At 61.0% G+C, this 12,114-nt stretch overlaps 1 protein-coding gene across 2 annotated transcripts in view; it reads right to left on the reverse strand.

Moving 5' to 3' along the window:
- The window catches only part of MYRF (myelin regulatory factor), a 31,785-nt gene extending 25,279 nt beyond the window's left edge, over positions 1 to 6,506 (reverse strand). For both annotated transcript variants that reach the window (XM_079930549.1, XM_079930548.1), the window contains exon 1: positions 6,278 to 6,506. In XM_079930549.1, the coding sequence (XP_079786675.1) occupies positions 6,278 to 6,323 (46 nt within the window). In that variant the 5' untranslated portion in view covers positions 6,324 to 6,506. The remainder of the gene's footprint in view (positions 1 to 6,277) is intronic.
- Between the last annotated feature and the right edge of the window lie 5,608 nt (positions 6,507 to 12,114).

The following is a 12,114-nucleotide window of genomic DNA, read 5'->3' on the forward strand; positions in this document are numbered from 1 at the left end:
GCAAAGATACGAAGGAGGTGAGCCACAGGGACATCTGGGAAGCGCATTCCAGGCAGTGGGGAGGCACTGCAAAGGCCCTGAGGCATGTTCACATCTCAGCACACCTCACAGACTTCTACATTTGTGCCTACCAATGCTCGCTGACCCAATGGCAGGCCCAGGCCAACACACCTCCCCATCAGCTCTAGGTGGAGCCAGTCCAGCTAAGCGAACTCGGTGTCACAGACCCCAAACTCCACCACCAAAGGCAGCCCCAAGTTAGCAAAGCAGGGGATGGGGACTGCCCCCTACCCCCCAGCCCCCGCCAAGGCCACAGACCCCAGGAGGGAGAACCATGGGGGAAGAAGATAGCACAGGGGACTGAGATGATGAAGAGGGGAGTGAGGGAGGGTCACAAATCCTTCAGAGAGACAGAGGCTGCGGTTGTGCATTGCGGGGCTGGAGGGATCTAGGTCAGATGGAGGGAAAACTTTCGCACTGATGCAGCCTGGAGTCAGGGGGAGGCCAGGAAGCCCTGAAGCCCCCTGTGCATAGTCCAGGCCAGTGGGGGCTCCGGACCCAACTTCCTTCCCTCCCACTCCAGGCCCTGGGGGGGTCTCACTGCTTATGTCACACAACCTAGATCATCTGAGTGAGGGCTCTGAGGCCCAGAGAGGTCAAGGGGCTGGACGGCAGTCACCCAGCACAGCCATCACTGGTGGGTCAGGACCCTCAGCACGCAAGGAGGAGAGGCTCCCTCCCGCCCCACTCCAAGCTAGCACCCAACTGTGACGGGTCAGGAGACCCGGGGTCCCAGCCCAGCTCTGCCGTGGCCGCCCTGAGTGAGCCTGACCCATCGCCTTCCCCTCCTGCCTCAGCAGCCCCCTCTCGGAAGTGAGGGGGCACCACCCACACTTCCACGGAGGCCCAGGACTCCCGGGAGACACCACATGCGAAAACCTCTGGCCTGGGTGTGGCAGGCAAAGACGAAGGACAGTCAAGACCCTTGCCCACCCCCCTTACACCCCCCCACCCCCCACCCCCCGCCCCGCCACCTGCCCAAGGGCCGAGTTCCGAATCTCTGGGGTAGAGGGCAGGGCAGGCCCAGCTGGAGCAGGCAGCAGGACCAGGCAGGGCCAGACCTGTCATGGAGCAGAGCTCCGGAGTACCGAGTGTGCTCATCCCTGGAATAAGTAGCCCAGAGAGGGTGAGGGGTTTTCCCAAGGCACACAGCGCCAGCCACAGGCCCCAGCCCAAGCTTGGGGGCACTGACCTACCCATGGACCAATAAATCCTCCAAGTGGGGAGCATAATACCTGTTGTAAGCCTCCCAGGGGAGAACTGACATTCATGGAGTGGAACCGTGCCAGGCACTGCATGAGGCCCTGCTCAAGCCCCTTCTACCTAACCCCCATGGAAACCCTGAGAGGCAGGTACTCCTACTGCAACTGTATTCCCATTCTACAGATGGGAAAATGGAGGCACAAAGAGGTGCAGTGATAGGCCCAGGAGAAGGACCGTGGGTAAGCGGCAAAGCTAGGGACCGACCTTCAGCCCACCCCAGGGAGTGCACATGACCAACACAGACCCGAGGGGCTGCCCAACACGGTGGTAGCAGGGGCTGGAGACGGAGGTGAGAGGGGAGGCCCCCCCATACACACACTCAGGCTGTGAGGAAAAATGAGGCCCAGAGGAGGGGGCCGTGAGGAGGAAGAAGGTGGGAAAAAAGGGCAGGCAGCCTGGGTGGGGCGGGGCCATCCCTGGTTAATAATTTAGTTAATGATTTCTTCTCCCCGTCCTTATCGAGTGGGCAAAGTCCAAGGGCAGCAGCCAATCAGCAGCCCTGCCGGGCTGTTACCCAGCAGCCTCTGCTGCCAGGGCCCCCCAGTCCTGTAGGCCCTTGGGAGTCAGGGAGCGGGGGCCAGGCCCCCAGGAGGAGGCCGTTCTGCCCAGAGCAGCCTGTCTTTCCCCCAGACACCCTGCTTGGCTCTGCCTAAGACCCCCAGGGGTACTCTGCCCAGGCCCCCAGACTCAGGAGAGGCCCTGAGGCCAGCACGTCGGAAGCGGCCGGCTCCGGTGGCTCCGCTCCCCTGTACCGAGCCAGGCCCTCACAGAGAGTCAGCTTCCTGGGGTGCGCCCCCCACCCCGCCTCTGTTCACACAGTCATTGTTGCTTCCATTCCTTGGGAACATTTCCTGCCCCCCTCCCACCCCGTGTGGCCCTGCGCTGTGTGTTGGGGACAGGGCGATGAGTCAGACCCCTGGCTACCACTTCCCCTCCAGCTGGAGTCAGGACCTCTGGGGAGGCTCTGGGTGGACCCAAGAGGCACTCCATCTCATCTCCTTGAGAGTCAGGGGTCTGGCGGTCTCCCCATCCACCTACTCCATGGTCGCACTGCAGACAGACAGGCGGACACAAGGCACAGTGCCATCCCATCACACACCGCGCCTCAGCCCCAGATTCCAGGGTGGGCGTCCTCTCCCACAAGCGGTCAGGTGGTCTCCTCCTGGGGCCTCCTCCTGCCCTCTGGAGGCAGAGATGCTGGTCCCCATAGGAAGGCCACCCTCCCTCCCCCAAAGCCCTGGAGGCAGAGGGGTGTTCTGAGGCCTGGGTGTCAGCCCTGGCTCACGCTGGCTAACTCCCTTCTCTCAGAGCCGCAGTCTTAGGCCCTGGGAAAGGGGGCCAACGCCACCGCTCCCGTCCCACATCCCAGAGCTGGGGAAGGGTGGCTTTCAAACCAGGATCTGGAGTCTGGGGTCTGTGAGGAGCCCATCCGCCCTGCGTCCAGTGTATATGTCCTATTCGGAGGCCAGGAGTTTGTCTTTGCTCGGTGGCTAAAAAGAATCACATTGGAAGTCCCTGCTCTGGCCCAGCGCACCTGCCTACCCAAGGAGGGGACATGAGGCCAGAGAAATAGAGTCACCAGGCCAAGGCACCCATCAGGTATGGAAGGAGTGAAAACCCGGCTCCCACCTCCAGCCCTGGCGGGGCTCTAGAGGCCAAGGGAGGTCCCCCAACCTCTCGGTGGCCCTTCCAGCCCAGCTCCCCTCAGTGGCTTCCTCCACATCCACCGGCTTACCGAGTGCTGATCGCTGCTCACTCGTGCCCCGTGTGCCCCCGGAACCAGGGGCCAGCACCCTCCCCCTTCTAAAGCGTCCCTCTTCCCCAGGGCTGGAGGACAAGGCTCAGCTGCGGGCATCATCAGGACCTGCTCTGCCACCCACTCCTGTCTTGCAGGTGAGGAAAAGGGGCCCAGCGAGGGCAAGAGCTCTGCACAGGGTCATGCAGCTCTCAGGGCCAAGTCTGCACCAGAACCTCTCAAGTCCTATAGGGATCCTCTGATGCTGCCTTGCCCTGTCCCTGACGGGCTCTGAGAGTCCGAGGCCCCAGCCGGTCAAGGTGATGAGGGGAACACCTGCCACTGTGCCCCGGTTACCTGCTGGGAGCCAGTGCATCCTGCCCGGAGGGTCCCCTCTCTGCAGGCCCTGTGCCCGCCGATCTGGGCGGCCGCAGCCTCCCTCTAGGGGATTAGCAGGGCAGTCACGGGGGCCCGGCTGTACCAGCCTCGAGGGGGCCGCCCTGTCCCAGCCTCCCACCTGAGGCCCAAAGCGCCTTAGCTTCCAGCCCACCAGCCTGAGGCAGGGTACAGCCAGGCCCACCGCACAGGACCAGGCAGGACCCAGGGCATATGCTTGGTGTGCCTGGAGAGTGGGCCACGTCACACGAGGGGCCTGGGCACGCCCTGCCCCCTTCAGCCAAGCCCTTTCCCACTTCCAAGTCCAGAGCTGAAAGCACAGACCCTGCCCGCCATACCCACTGTCCTGGGGAGTGACCAAGGCCAAGCGGGAGCCAGGATGAGCGCTCAGGTGTCCCCAGCCCCAAGTGCGAAGCACCCTCCTCCTGGGAAATACATCCACGTGCACAAAAGCACCCTGCACTTCCACACTTCCACTCGTGAGCACACTCAGCAGCGCCCCCGCCCAGGGGCGCCCTAACAACCCCACTACGTCCCCCACATGCCACTGCCCACCGGATTCCTGGCCAGGCCTTCCCCACCAAGTGGCCCCGGAGACCCCAGCCCTCAGCGCCTGCCCCACCTTCCCCCCATCTCAGGCTCTGGGAGCACTTCTCCAGCCCCTGGCTCCCTCCACAGACATTCTTGAGTCTGCTCTTATCTCTCTGGAGGGAGCAGCGCAGCCTCCCCGCCAGGCCAGCCAGGCCGGCCGCATGGCTGAGCCGTGGCGTCAGGCCCCACCCCCACCCCCACCCCCCGCCCACGGCCAGGAGGGAAAGTTTGGCTCAGGAGACAGGGAGCCTGGGCCAGCCAGGCCCACCCCTCTGCCCAGGCCCAGGGTCCTGGGGGAAGGGGGCACAGGGATTTCTGCAGGAAGCAAGGGGGCCTGGTCCGTGAGTCATCTGGGATGTCCGGCGGGCTCCGGGCACCCCCAAAATAGTGGCCCCCAGGCAAGGACTAGTGTCCCCTTCCTACCTCCCCAGCCCCCATAAGGCCCCTCAAGGCTCTTAAAGGAGGAAAAGGATCTGGGGAGAACAAGAGCCCCTGGGACTGACGGGGAAACGCCTAGGACCCTCAAATGGCCCAACTACCTGAGGATCAACCACTTCATCTAGTCCAAACCTGATTTCTTGGATTCTGAGAGTGTCCAGAATCCTGGAGTGGGGAGGCCGGAGGCTTGGGGATGCCCTTACCTGGGCTGTTCGGCAAGCAGAGTGCACAAAGGCTCCCCCCGCCCCCCCACACACACCCCCTGCAGTCACAGACAGGGAGAAACTAAGTCAAAGAAAGACCTTCCTTGCTCCCTCATGGGACGCCAAAGGGCTCTGGGCGCTGGGCGCTGGGCTTGAAACTTGGACCCTAATTCCCTGCCCTGTGGCCCAACAGCTGCAGCACAGTGTGCCCCGTGGGCCACCGCGCCTCGCCATGGGCAGGTTCACACTAATGGAAGGTTCTGGATCATTGAGTTTTGGGTTCTGAAGGCACTGAGGTGCTGGAGATGGACTTAGGGACTAGGGGGAGGGTGGGGGCAGAGGCTGGGCTCCTGAGGTTGGTGGAGAGGGACACAAGAGCACCCAGAGGGTCTGAGAAGCTGGGAGAGTCAGCCTGTACCTCTGCACCCCCTCCCACACTCTGTCTCATCCCTGGTCTGGCTGGATGTACCAGTGAGGGTCTGAGAAGCTGGGAGATGTCAGCCTGCACCTCTGCACCCCCTCCCACACTCTCTCATCCCTCCTGAACCCAGAACCCAAGAGGGGGACAGCCTCAAGGGGCAGAGATTACTCAGGAAAGGGGAGTGGGTGAGATGTAGGAGCAGACCCCCAAAACCACTGGCCAGGAGAGGGGAGAGGGTAGAAGAAAATCTTGTAGGGTGTGTGTAGATCCCAGCCCTGGGGAGGGTCCTATCAGGGTCAAGGTGAGGGGATGAGGTCACTCTTGGGACGGGGGCACAGCCAGAGGAGGCATAGCTCCAGGGACAGGTGTGAGCGAAACAGCCCGGAGGAGCCACACAGAGCTGGCAGGATGCAGTTCACAGCTTTGGGAGGGTCTTGGAGTGCGGAGGTGGCTAACGGGGGGGATGCCAACTTCAAGAAGGTTCCAGAACCAACGCGAGTATTCCAGGGGGGGAGGTGGGGAAATCCAGCCCACAGAGGAATGCTGGGGAGGGGTTCCCAGCCCTAAGTAGGGGAGAGATAGCCGCTTCAAGGGGAAGTTCAGCCGTGGGGGGGGAGCAGCCTTGTGGAAGGTGGGTGACAGTCTTGAAGGGGGTCCCTGTCTCAGGGAAGCACTGGTGGGGAGGCGCTGGGGGCTGGAGTCAGGCTGGGAGTAGGGTGCCAACCTGAAAGGCACATAAGGTGCCTGAGTCTCTAGGCGGGGGTCCCAGTCTCTGGGAGGCATGCTGGGGGCCCCAGCCTGGATGGGGTCCCAGGGAAGCACAGTAGAGGGTCCCGGCGTCGGGAAGTGCGCTGGGGGTGGGAGGTGTCAGAATTTAGTGGGGACTGCAGGTCCTGGAAGGCATGAAGGAGGACCGAGCAGGGAAGGGGATACAGCTCCAAGGAAGTTGTGTGTTGGGGGACGGGGAGTGGGGAGCCCAACTTCAGCGGAGGTGGGTAGTAACCTCCAGGAGACAGAGTAGGGCCCCAGCCCAGAGGAGGTGTTCTGGGCCGGGGGTGGGGGGGGCCCAGCTTGATGAAAGCACAGTCGGGGGTCCCAGTCCCCGGGGAGATCGGCTGCGGGTTCCCAGCGCGAGAGGGTCGCCGCCCCCGCCGGCCCGCGGTCCCTCACCTTCGAAGAAGCGCTGCAGCGCCTCCGTCTCGTCCACCACCTCCATGTCCGGCCTGCCCCGCGTACACTCCACCCCGGCCCCGCTACAGCCCGGCCCGGGGGCGCGGCATCGCCGGCGCGGCCCGCGCGACAGTCCCGGCTCGGCTCCAGCTGCGGTCCCGCCCGGACCGCCGCAGCGCTCGCCCCCCGCGCGGCACTGGCCCGGCCCCTGCCCGCCCCACGCGCCCCGCCCGCCCACCGCGCGCAGCGCCCCCTGCCGGCCCTCCCCATTCCCGCGCCGCAGCCCCGCGGCTGGCAGGACGCGCGGGCCTCCTCCAGGGGGCGCTCGGCGCGGGGTCCTAACCAGCTTGGAGGTCGAGGGGTGGCCCAGCCTCTATGCCGGGAGGGCAGGGCCCCCGCAGTCCTCGGCAGCCCCTTGGGCAGGGGAAGATAGCGGGCTTCTGAACCTTAGATTTTCAGAACCAAACCTCACAGGCATCCCCCGTTTCCTCTCCTTTATCCACCCCCCTCTCAGCAATAATAATAATAACCTGCGTTTCTCGAATATTTGTTATGTGCCAGGCCCACAGTGAGCTGCTCTACAGGGGTTATCTCACGTTGTCCTCTCAGGTACCCTACAAAGGAGAAACTATTATGTGCATTTTACAGATGAGGAAACTGAGGCTCAGTGAAGTTTAGTACCGTCTGAGGAAGTCTGTCCTGGGTAACCTTCCGTGACGATGGAAATGCTCTCTGTGTTGTCCTGCATGGTCGCCGCCGGCCACATGTGGCTACTGAGTACTTGAAATGTGGCTGCTGAGACTGAGAAACTGACTTCCCAATTTTAGTTAATTTTAAATAGCTATGTGTGGCTGCGGTACTGAACAGTGCAGGTCGAAGGGTTTCCAAGTAATTAGCAGCAAAGGCAGCATCAGTGCCAGATCCTGGCTGACTTGGGAAACTCCCCCCTCAATCATCCAAGAGGGTCCTGAGTGAATCCACCAGCCTTGTCCCTCTGCCTCCACCCCTGTGAGTGCCCCCTCATCTCTCTTCTGCCCAACTGCACAGCCTCTCTCCCCACCCAGTCTCCTCTATCATCCTCCCAAATTACTCTCTTTAAAATGTAAATCACATCATTTCACTTCTTTGCCAAAACCTGTGGTTTCCCTTTGCACTCAAAACAATATCTAGGTCCATCCATGTTGCTGCAAATGGCATTATATATGTATAACTGATTCACTTTGCTGTACAGCAGAAACTAACACAACATTGTAAACCAACGATACTTCAATAAACATTTAAAAACCAATATCTAAGCTCCCGCCCTGGTTTCCAAAGCCTTGTATGACCTGCCCCTGCCTGGACCGCTGACCTCAGCTCCTAGTTTTCTCTCCATTGCTAAGTCACAGCCACCAAAAGGCCTCCTTGCCATCACTCACATGTGCCAGACCCACACCTGCCGCGGGGCCTTGATTTTTTTTTTTTTTTTTTTTGTCCACACAGCATGCAGGATCTTATTTCCCTGACTAGGGATCGAACCCGTGCCCCCTGCAGTAGAAGCGTGGAGTCCTAATCACTGGACCACCAGGGACTTCCCTGCCGCAGGGCCTTGGGACATGCTGTTCCGTCTGTCTGCAGTGTTGATCCCACACGACTGGTTCCTTTGTAGTAGTCAGTTCACTCATCGCCTCACTGACCATCCCATTGAAAGCAATTCCCCCTACCTAGGCCTTTCTTTCTCCCCACATAAAAGAGTTGTATCTACTCTTTGTTATTATCCTTCTCCTCGCTCGAGAATGGAAGCTCTATGAGGGTAAGGGATTTTTCTGGCTTGGTGATTGCTCTAGCTTCAGCACCAAGAACACTACCTGGCACACAGTAGGTGCTCAATAATTATGTGATGAATGAATGGATGGTGACAGCTTCACACTGCAGAATCCTAGACCTCTGAAACCTTGGAAGCAGAGAATTCTGGAATCCCGGACCCAGCGAATCATCTCACTACAGAGTGGCTCAGCTCGCAGCCTCCCCGGGTCCTCAGACACAGCAGGTTAGAGCTGGAAAAACCCATCCCACCCCAGAACTGTTTGACAGAAGACAAAACTGAAACTGAGGCCCTTGGGGGGGGGGTGGGAGGACTCACTGGCAGATCAAGATGCCAGCCTAGCCAGCCCAGAGCTCTCAACTCTGCCCACCAGTGGCCCCCCAGAGGAGAGTGGGGTACGAATTGGGCTGCCTGGTAGGGGTGGGGGTGAGAGCCTGCAAAGCGGCTTCCTCCCAGGCCACCCTCCCCCTCCCCAGCGGCCAGCCACAGGGGAGGGACAGCCAGGGCCTGAGCCCCAGATGTGGCCCAGTCAGCAGGCTTGCGGTGGCCCGCCGAGGAGGGTCAATGCCACGACAGTTCTGGGGCTGGGGGAGGGGACGCCCAGGCCGGCGGGCGCCTCACAATGAGGTTTTGTGCCCCAGGGGCCGCTCTCCGAGCTGTTGCTCTTAGATATATAGAATGGGATTTTGCTGGAGGCCCCAGCTGTGTGCGCTGATCAGTGCTGCCCCGCAGGGGCCGGGCCAAGCGGGGGGAGAGGGCCACACTGAGACGCCTATTCTTTTCCAGCTGATACACCCCAGAGGTTTTTCCCCCTCTGCAGCCTCCCTTAAGACAATTGTTATTCTCTGCTCTGCCCCCTCCCACACCCGGGTCAGGCCTGCCTGTGGACACAGTAGACACCGCCTACGCTGTGTGATATTTAAAAATGAATTTATTTCAGCAGTTGCCCAGGACTGGCTGGAAAACCGGCTTCTTTATAAGCTTCCCCCACGAGCAGGTCTTTCTGCCACATCCCACAGGGTACCAAAAAGTCCACCATCAGAGGGCCATCCCCATGAGCTTTGTGTCGCCCTTGCCATGGGTGGGTGGGCAATGCATATTTTGGTCCCGACACCCAACTTCGCAGGCTGCATGACTATGTCTCTGGGTCAGCCTTGAAGTTGTGCGGGGTGGGATGCGGCTTCCTGTTAATCCCGTGGCAGCTGGCCTTGCTCGGAGGTTCTAGCCCTGCCGTCTCCCGACTCCACTGGGCCACTGAGCAAAGGAGCAACGGTCCCCAGGGATCTTCATCTCTGGGCTGGGGGAGAACGGTGGCTGAAAGGTCCCAGACTCCAGGGCTCAGCTAAGAGTCGAGGCTGCCACCCCCAAATCCATAATGAAGGAGGTGAGCCTTGCACAATCAGGACCTTGAGGGGCTCATCCATGGAGAGGGGTCCCCATTGGTACCCCCTCCCCACCAAGCCACATGAGTGAGGGACCGAGACTTCAGTCCTGGCCCAGCAGACGTGGCTGTCCCAGCCATTCTCCAAGCCCTGTCCTCTGGTCCTTGGAGACCTCATCTCTAAATCAGCCCATTATTGCTACCTCACGGTGTAGGTAAAGTACCAGGGAAGTGATTGATAAATGGTGTTTTCTCTGATTCCAGGTCAGTTTCCAGTGCCCAGTGCTGGCCTTTGAGTGCCAGTAGGGCCAGGAGGAGCTGGCAGCTCAGCAGGCAGCCCTGGGGAAAGGGGGGCAGGGACTTGAGGGTTAATGAGTAACGGGCTGGAGGCCAGCCCAGGAGAGGGTGGGGTTCTGTGGACAGAACCCTCCCTAGCGCAGCACTCCAGGCCTCCCGTGGGCCCACGCAGCCCTGGCATCCGCCCATTTTGCAGAGGAAGAGAGGAGGGCCCAAAGGGTGGTGGGTGTGAACCCAGGGAGTCAATGAGGCTGGGGACCCTGCAGGGTAGCCTCTCTCCCACCTCCCTCCCAGTGGAGACGGAAGGGGACATCCGAGGGTCTGGGAGGCAGAGCGCTGCTCCAGCCCTTCCTGGAATTGCTCCTCACGAGGGGCCCTTCCCATTCCTCGCTCTGGCTGTGTGACCTTAGGCAAGTCACAGAACCTCTCTGGTCCTCAGCTTCTTCTGCTCCACTAATTAGATAGGATGATATGCACACCAAATGAGACTACAGGGTGTGAAGAACCTCTGAAAACCATGAGGCGAGGGTGGAGGCCGGAGTCCTGGCCTGGAGGCCTGGATTCTGGTCCTAGATCTGTCCCCAGGCTTGAGTGACCTTGAGCAAGTTTCCACCCTTATGTAGCCTCCGTTTCTTCCATTCAAAGAGGCCTAGGTGAAGACAGAACTGTTCTATCATCCCCTCCAACTCCCCACTCTGGACTCAGGGCTGGGAGGGTGGGCAGTGTGGGGAGGGGAAGGTCAAGGTCCGGTCACAACTTGGCTGGGTCAGTGCCTGGGCTGCACGCTGCAGGTCCCGTTGGGACTGGCTAGAGGAACAGCGCCATCTGCTGCGAGGAGGGGGCAGGCCTGGGCATGGGGCTGGCTGGAGGCCCAGCTGCCTGCCCACCGTGGCCTTGCAGCCACTCCCCAGGCCTCCCTGTCCCGGGGCCAGGCTGGGAGGGTGTCCCTGGGGTGCCCTGGGCCTGGCCAGGTCTTTCGCATCCTCCTAGAGAAGCCCTCAGCAAAGACTTCCAGTGGGCTCTGCATTCCACTGCGACCCAGCCAGGGAGTTTTAGTGCCCTCACCCCACCCTGGCTCTCAGCACTGGGGGGAAGGGGTGGGCACTGTCAGACCTGCCTGGTACCCCATCACTACCTCTGTGGTCTTGGGCAGCTTACTAACCCTCTCGGAGCCCCAGACCCCTCAGGGAGAAGGGGCTAAGAAGCCCCGCCTTTCAAGGCCCTAATGAGGCCAGATGGAGCCCCTGGCATGTACCTCATGCAGGTAGGGCTCAACAAGGAGCTGCCCCCCATTCAAATGGGGCTCTGAGGGTCTTCTGGTCTCTCACTGCGACTCAGAGTGTGGTCCTGGACCAGGGCATCGACAGCGGTGACAGCCAACCTCAGAGGTCCCCTCCCGCCACTCTGCCACTCAGACCCAGCCTCCACCCCACCTGCGGGGAAGAGAGGTCACTCAAGGCGGCCAGTGTGCTTCTCCATCCAGTTTATACACAGCTCTATACAATATACAGAAAACTTTTATATACAGATATATTTATAGAATAAGCTATATTAATTTGTCTCTCCTTTTTACAGCAATATTAGTTTGCATCTTTCATACATTAAGTACAAAAAAAGTCACGGGAGAATGGCACGTACAGTGCATGAGTGTCTGCGGGGCCCAGGGGCTCACTACCGATTGCATATGGAGGTCGCCCGGGCCCCTGGGAGGACAGGCCAGCGTACGGCCGGGAAACCTTGTGCTGCAGGTCTGGGGGACAGAGTGGGGGTCGGTCTGAGCCGAGCTGGGCTGAGGGGGGTGGCTCAGACCCCCCCAAGTGTGGTGTGCAGAGGAAGGGAGAGACACGCAGCAGGCCCATCCTGCAGGGGAGAGGCGGGGAGGGGGCGGGTGAGATGTGGGCCGACCCTGGAGCATCCAGGGCTGAGTCCGAGCCTGCCCCAGCCCCAAGCCTGTAACCCTGTGCGGCTGCAGCCCTGGGGGTGGGGGGTCTGTCCCTGATGGCTCAGCCCTGGGCATGGGTGGGCACCACGCCCCCTCAGAGATCCCAGGCCCACCCTGGTGGAGGAGGAGTTAAAAGGCCAGACCCCTGGGCTTCTCTGGTGGCGCAGTGGTTGAGAGTCCGCCTGCCGATGCAGGGGACACGGGTTCGTGCCCCGGTCCGGGAAGATCCCACATGCCACGGAGCGGCTGGGCCCGTGAGCCATGGCCGCTGAGCCTGGGCGTCTGGAGCCTGTGCTCCGCAACGGGAGAGGCCACAGCAGTGAGAGGCCCGCGTACCGCCAAAAAAAAAAAAAAAAAAAAAAGGCCAGACCCCAAGTCTCCCTGCTACGGGCTGGGGTGCTTGTTGGAACTTT

This window comes from Stenella coeruleoalba (genome assembly GCF_951394435.1).
Source record: "Stenella coeruleoalba genome assembly, chromosome: 8".
Taxonomy (NCBI): domain Eukaryota; kingdom Metazoa; phylum Chordata; class Mammalia; order Artiodactyla; family Delphinidae; genus Stenella; species Stenella coeruleoalba.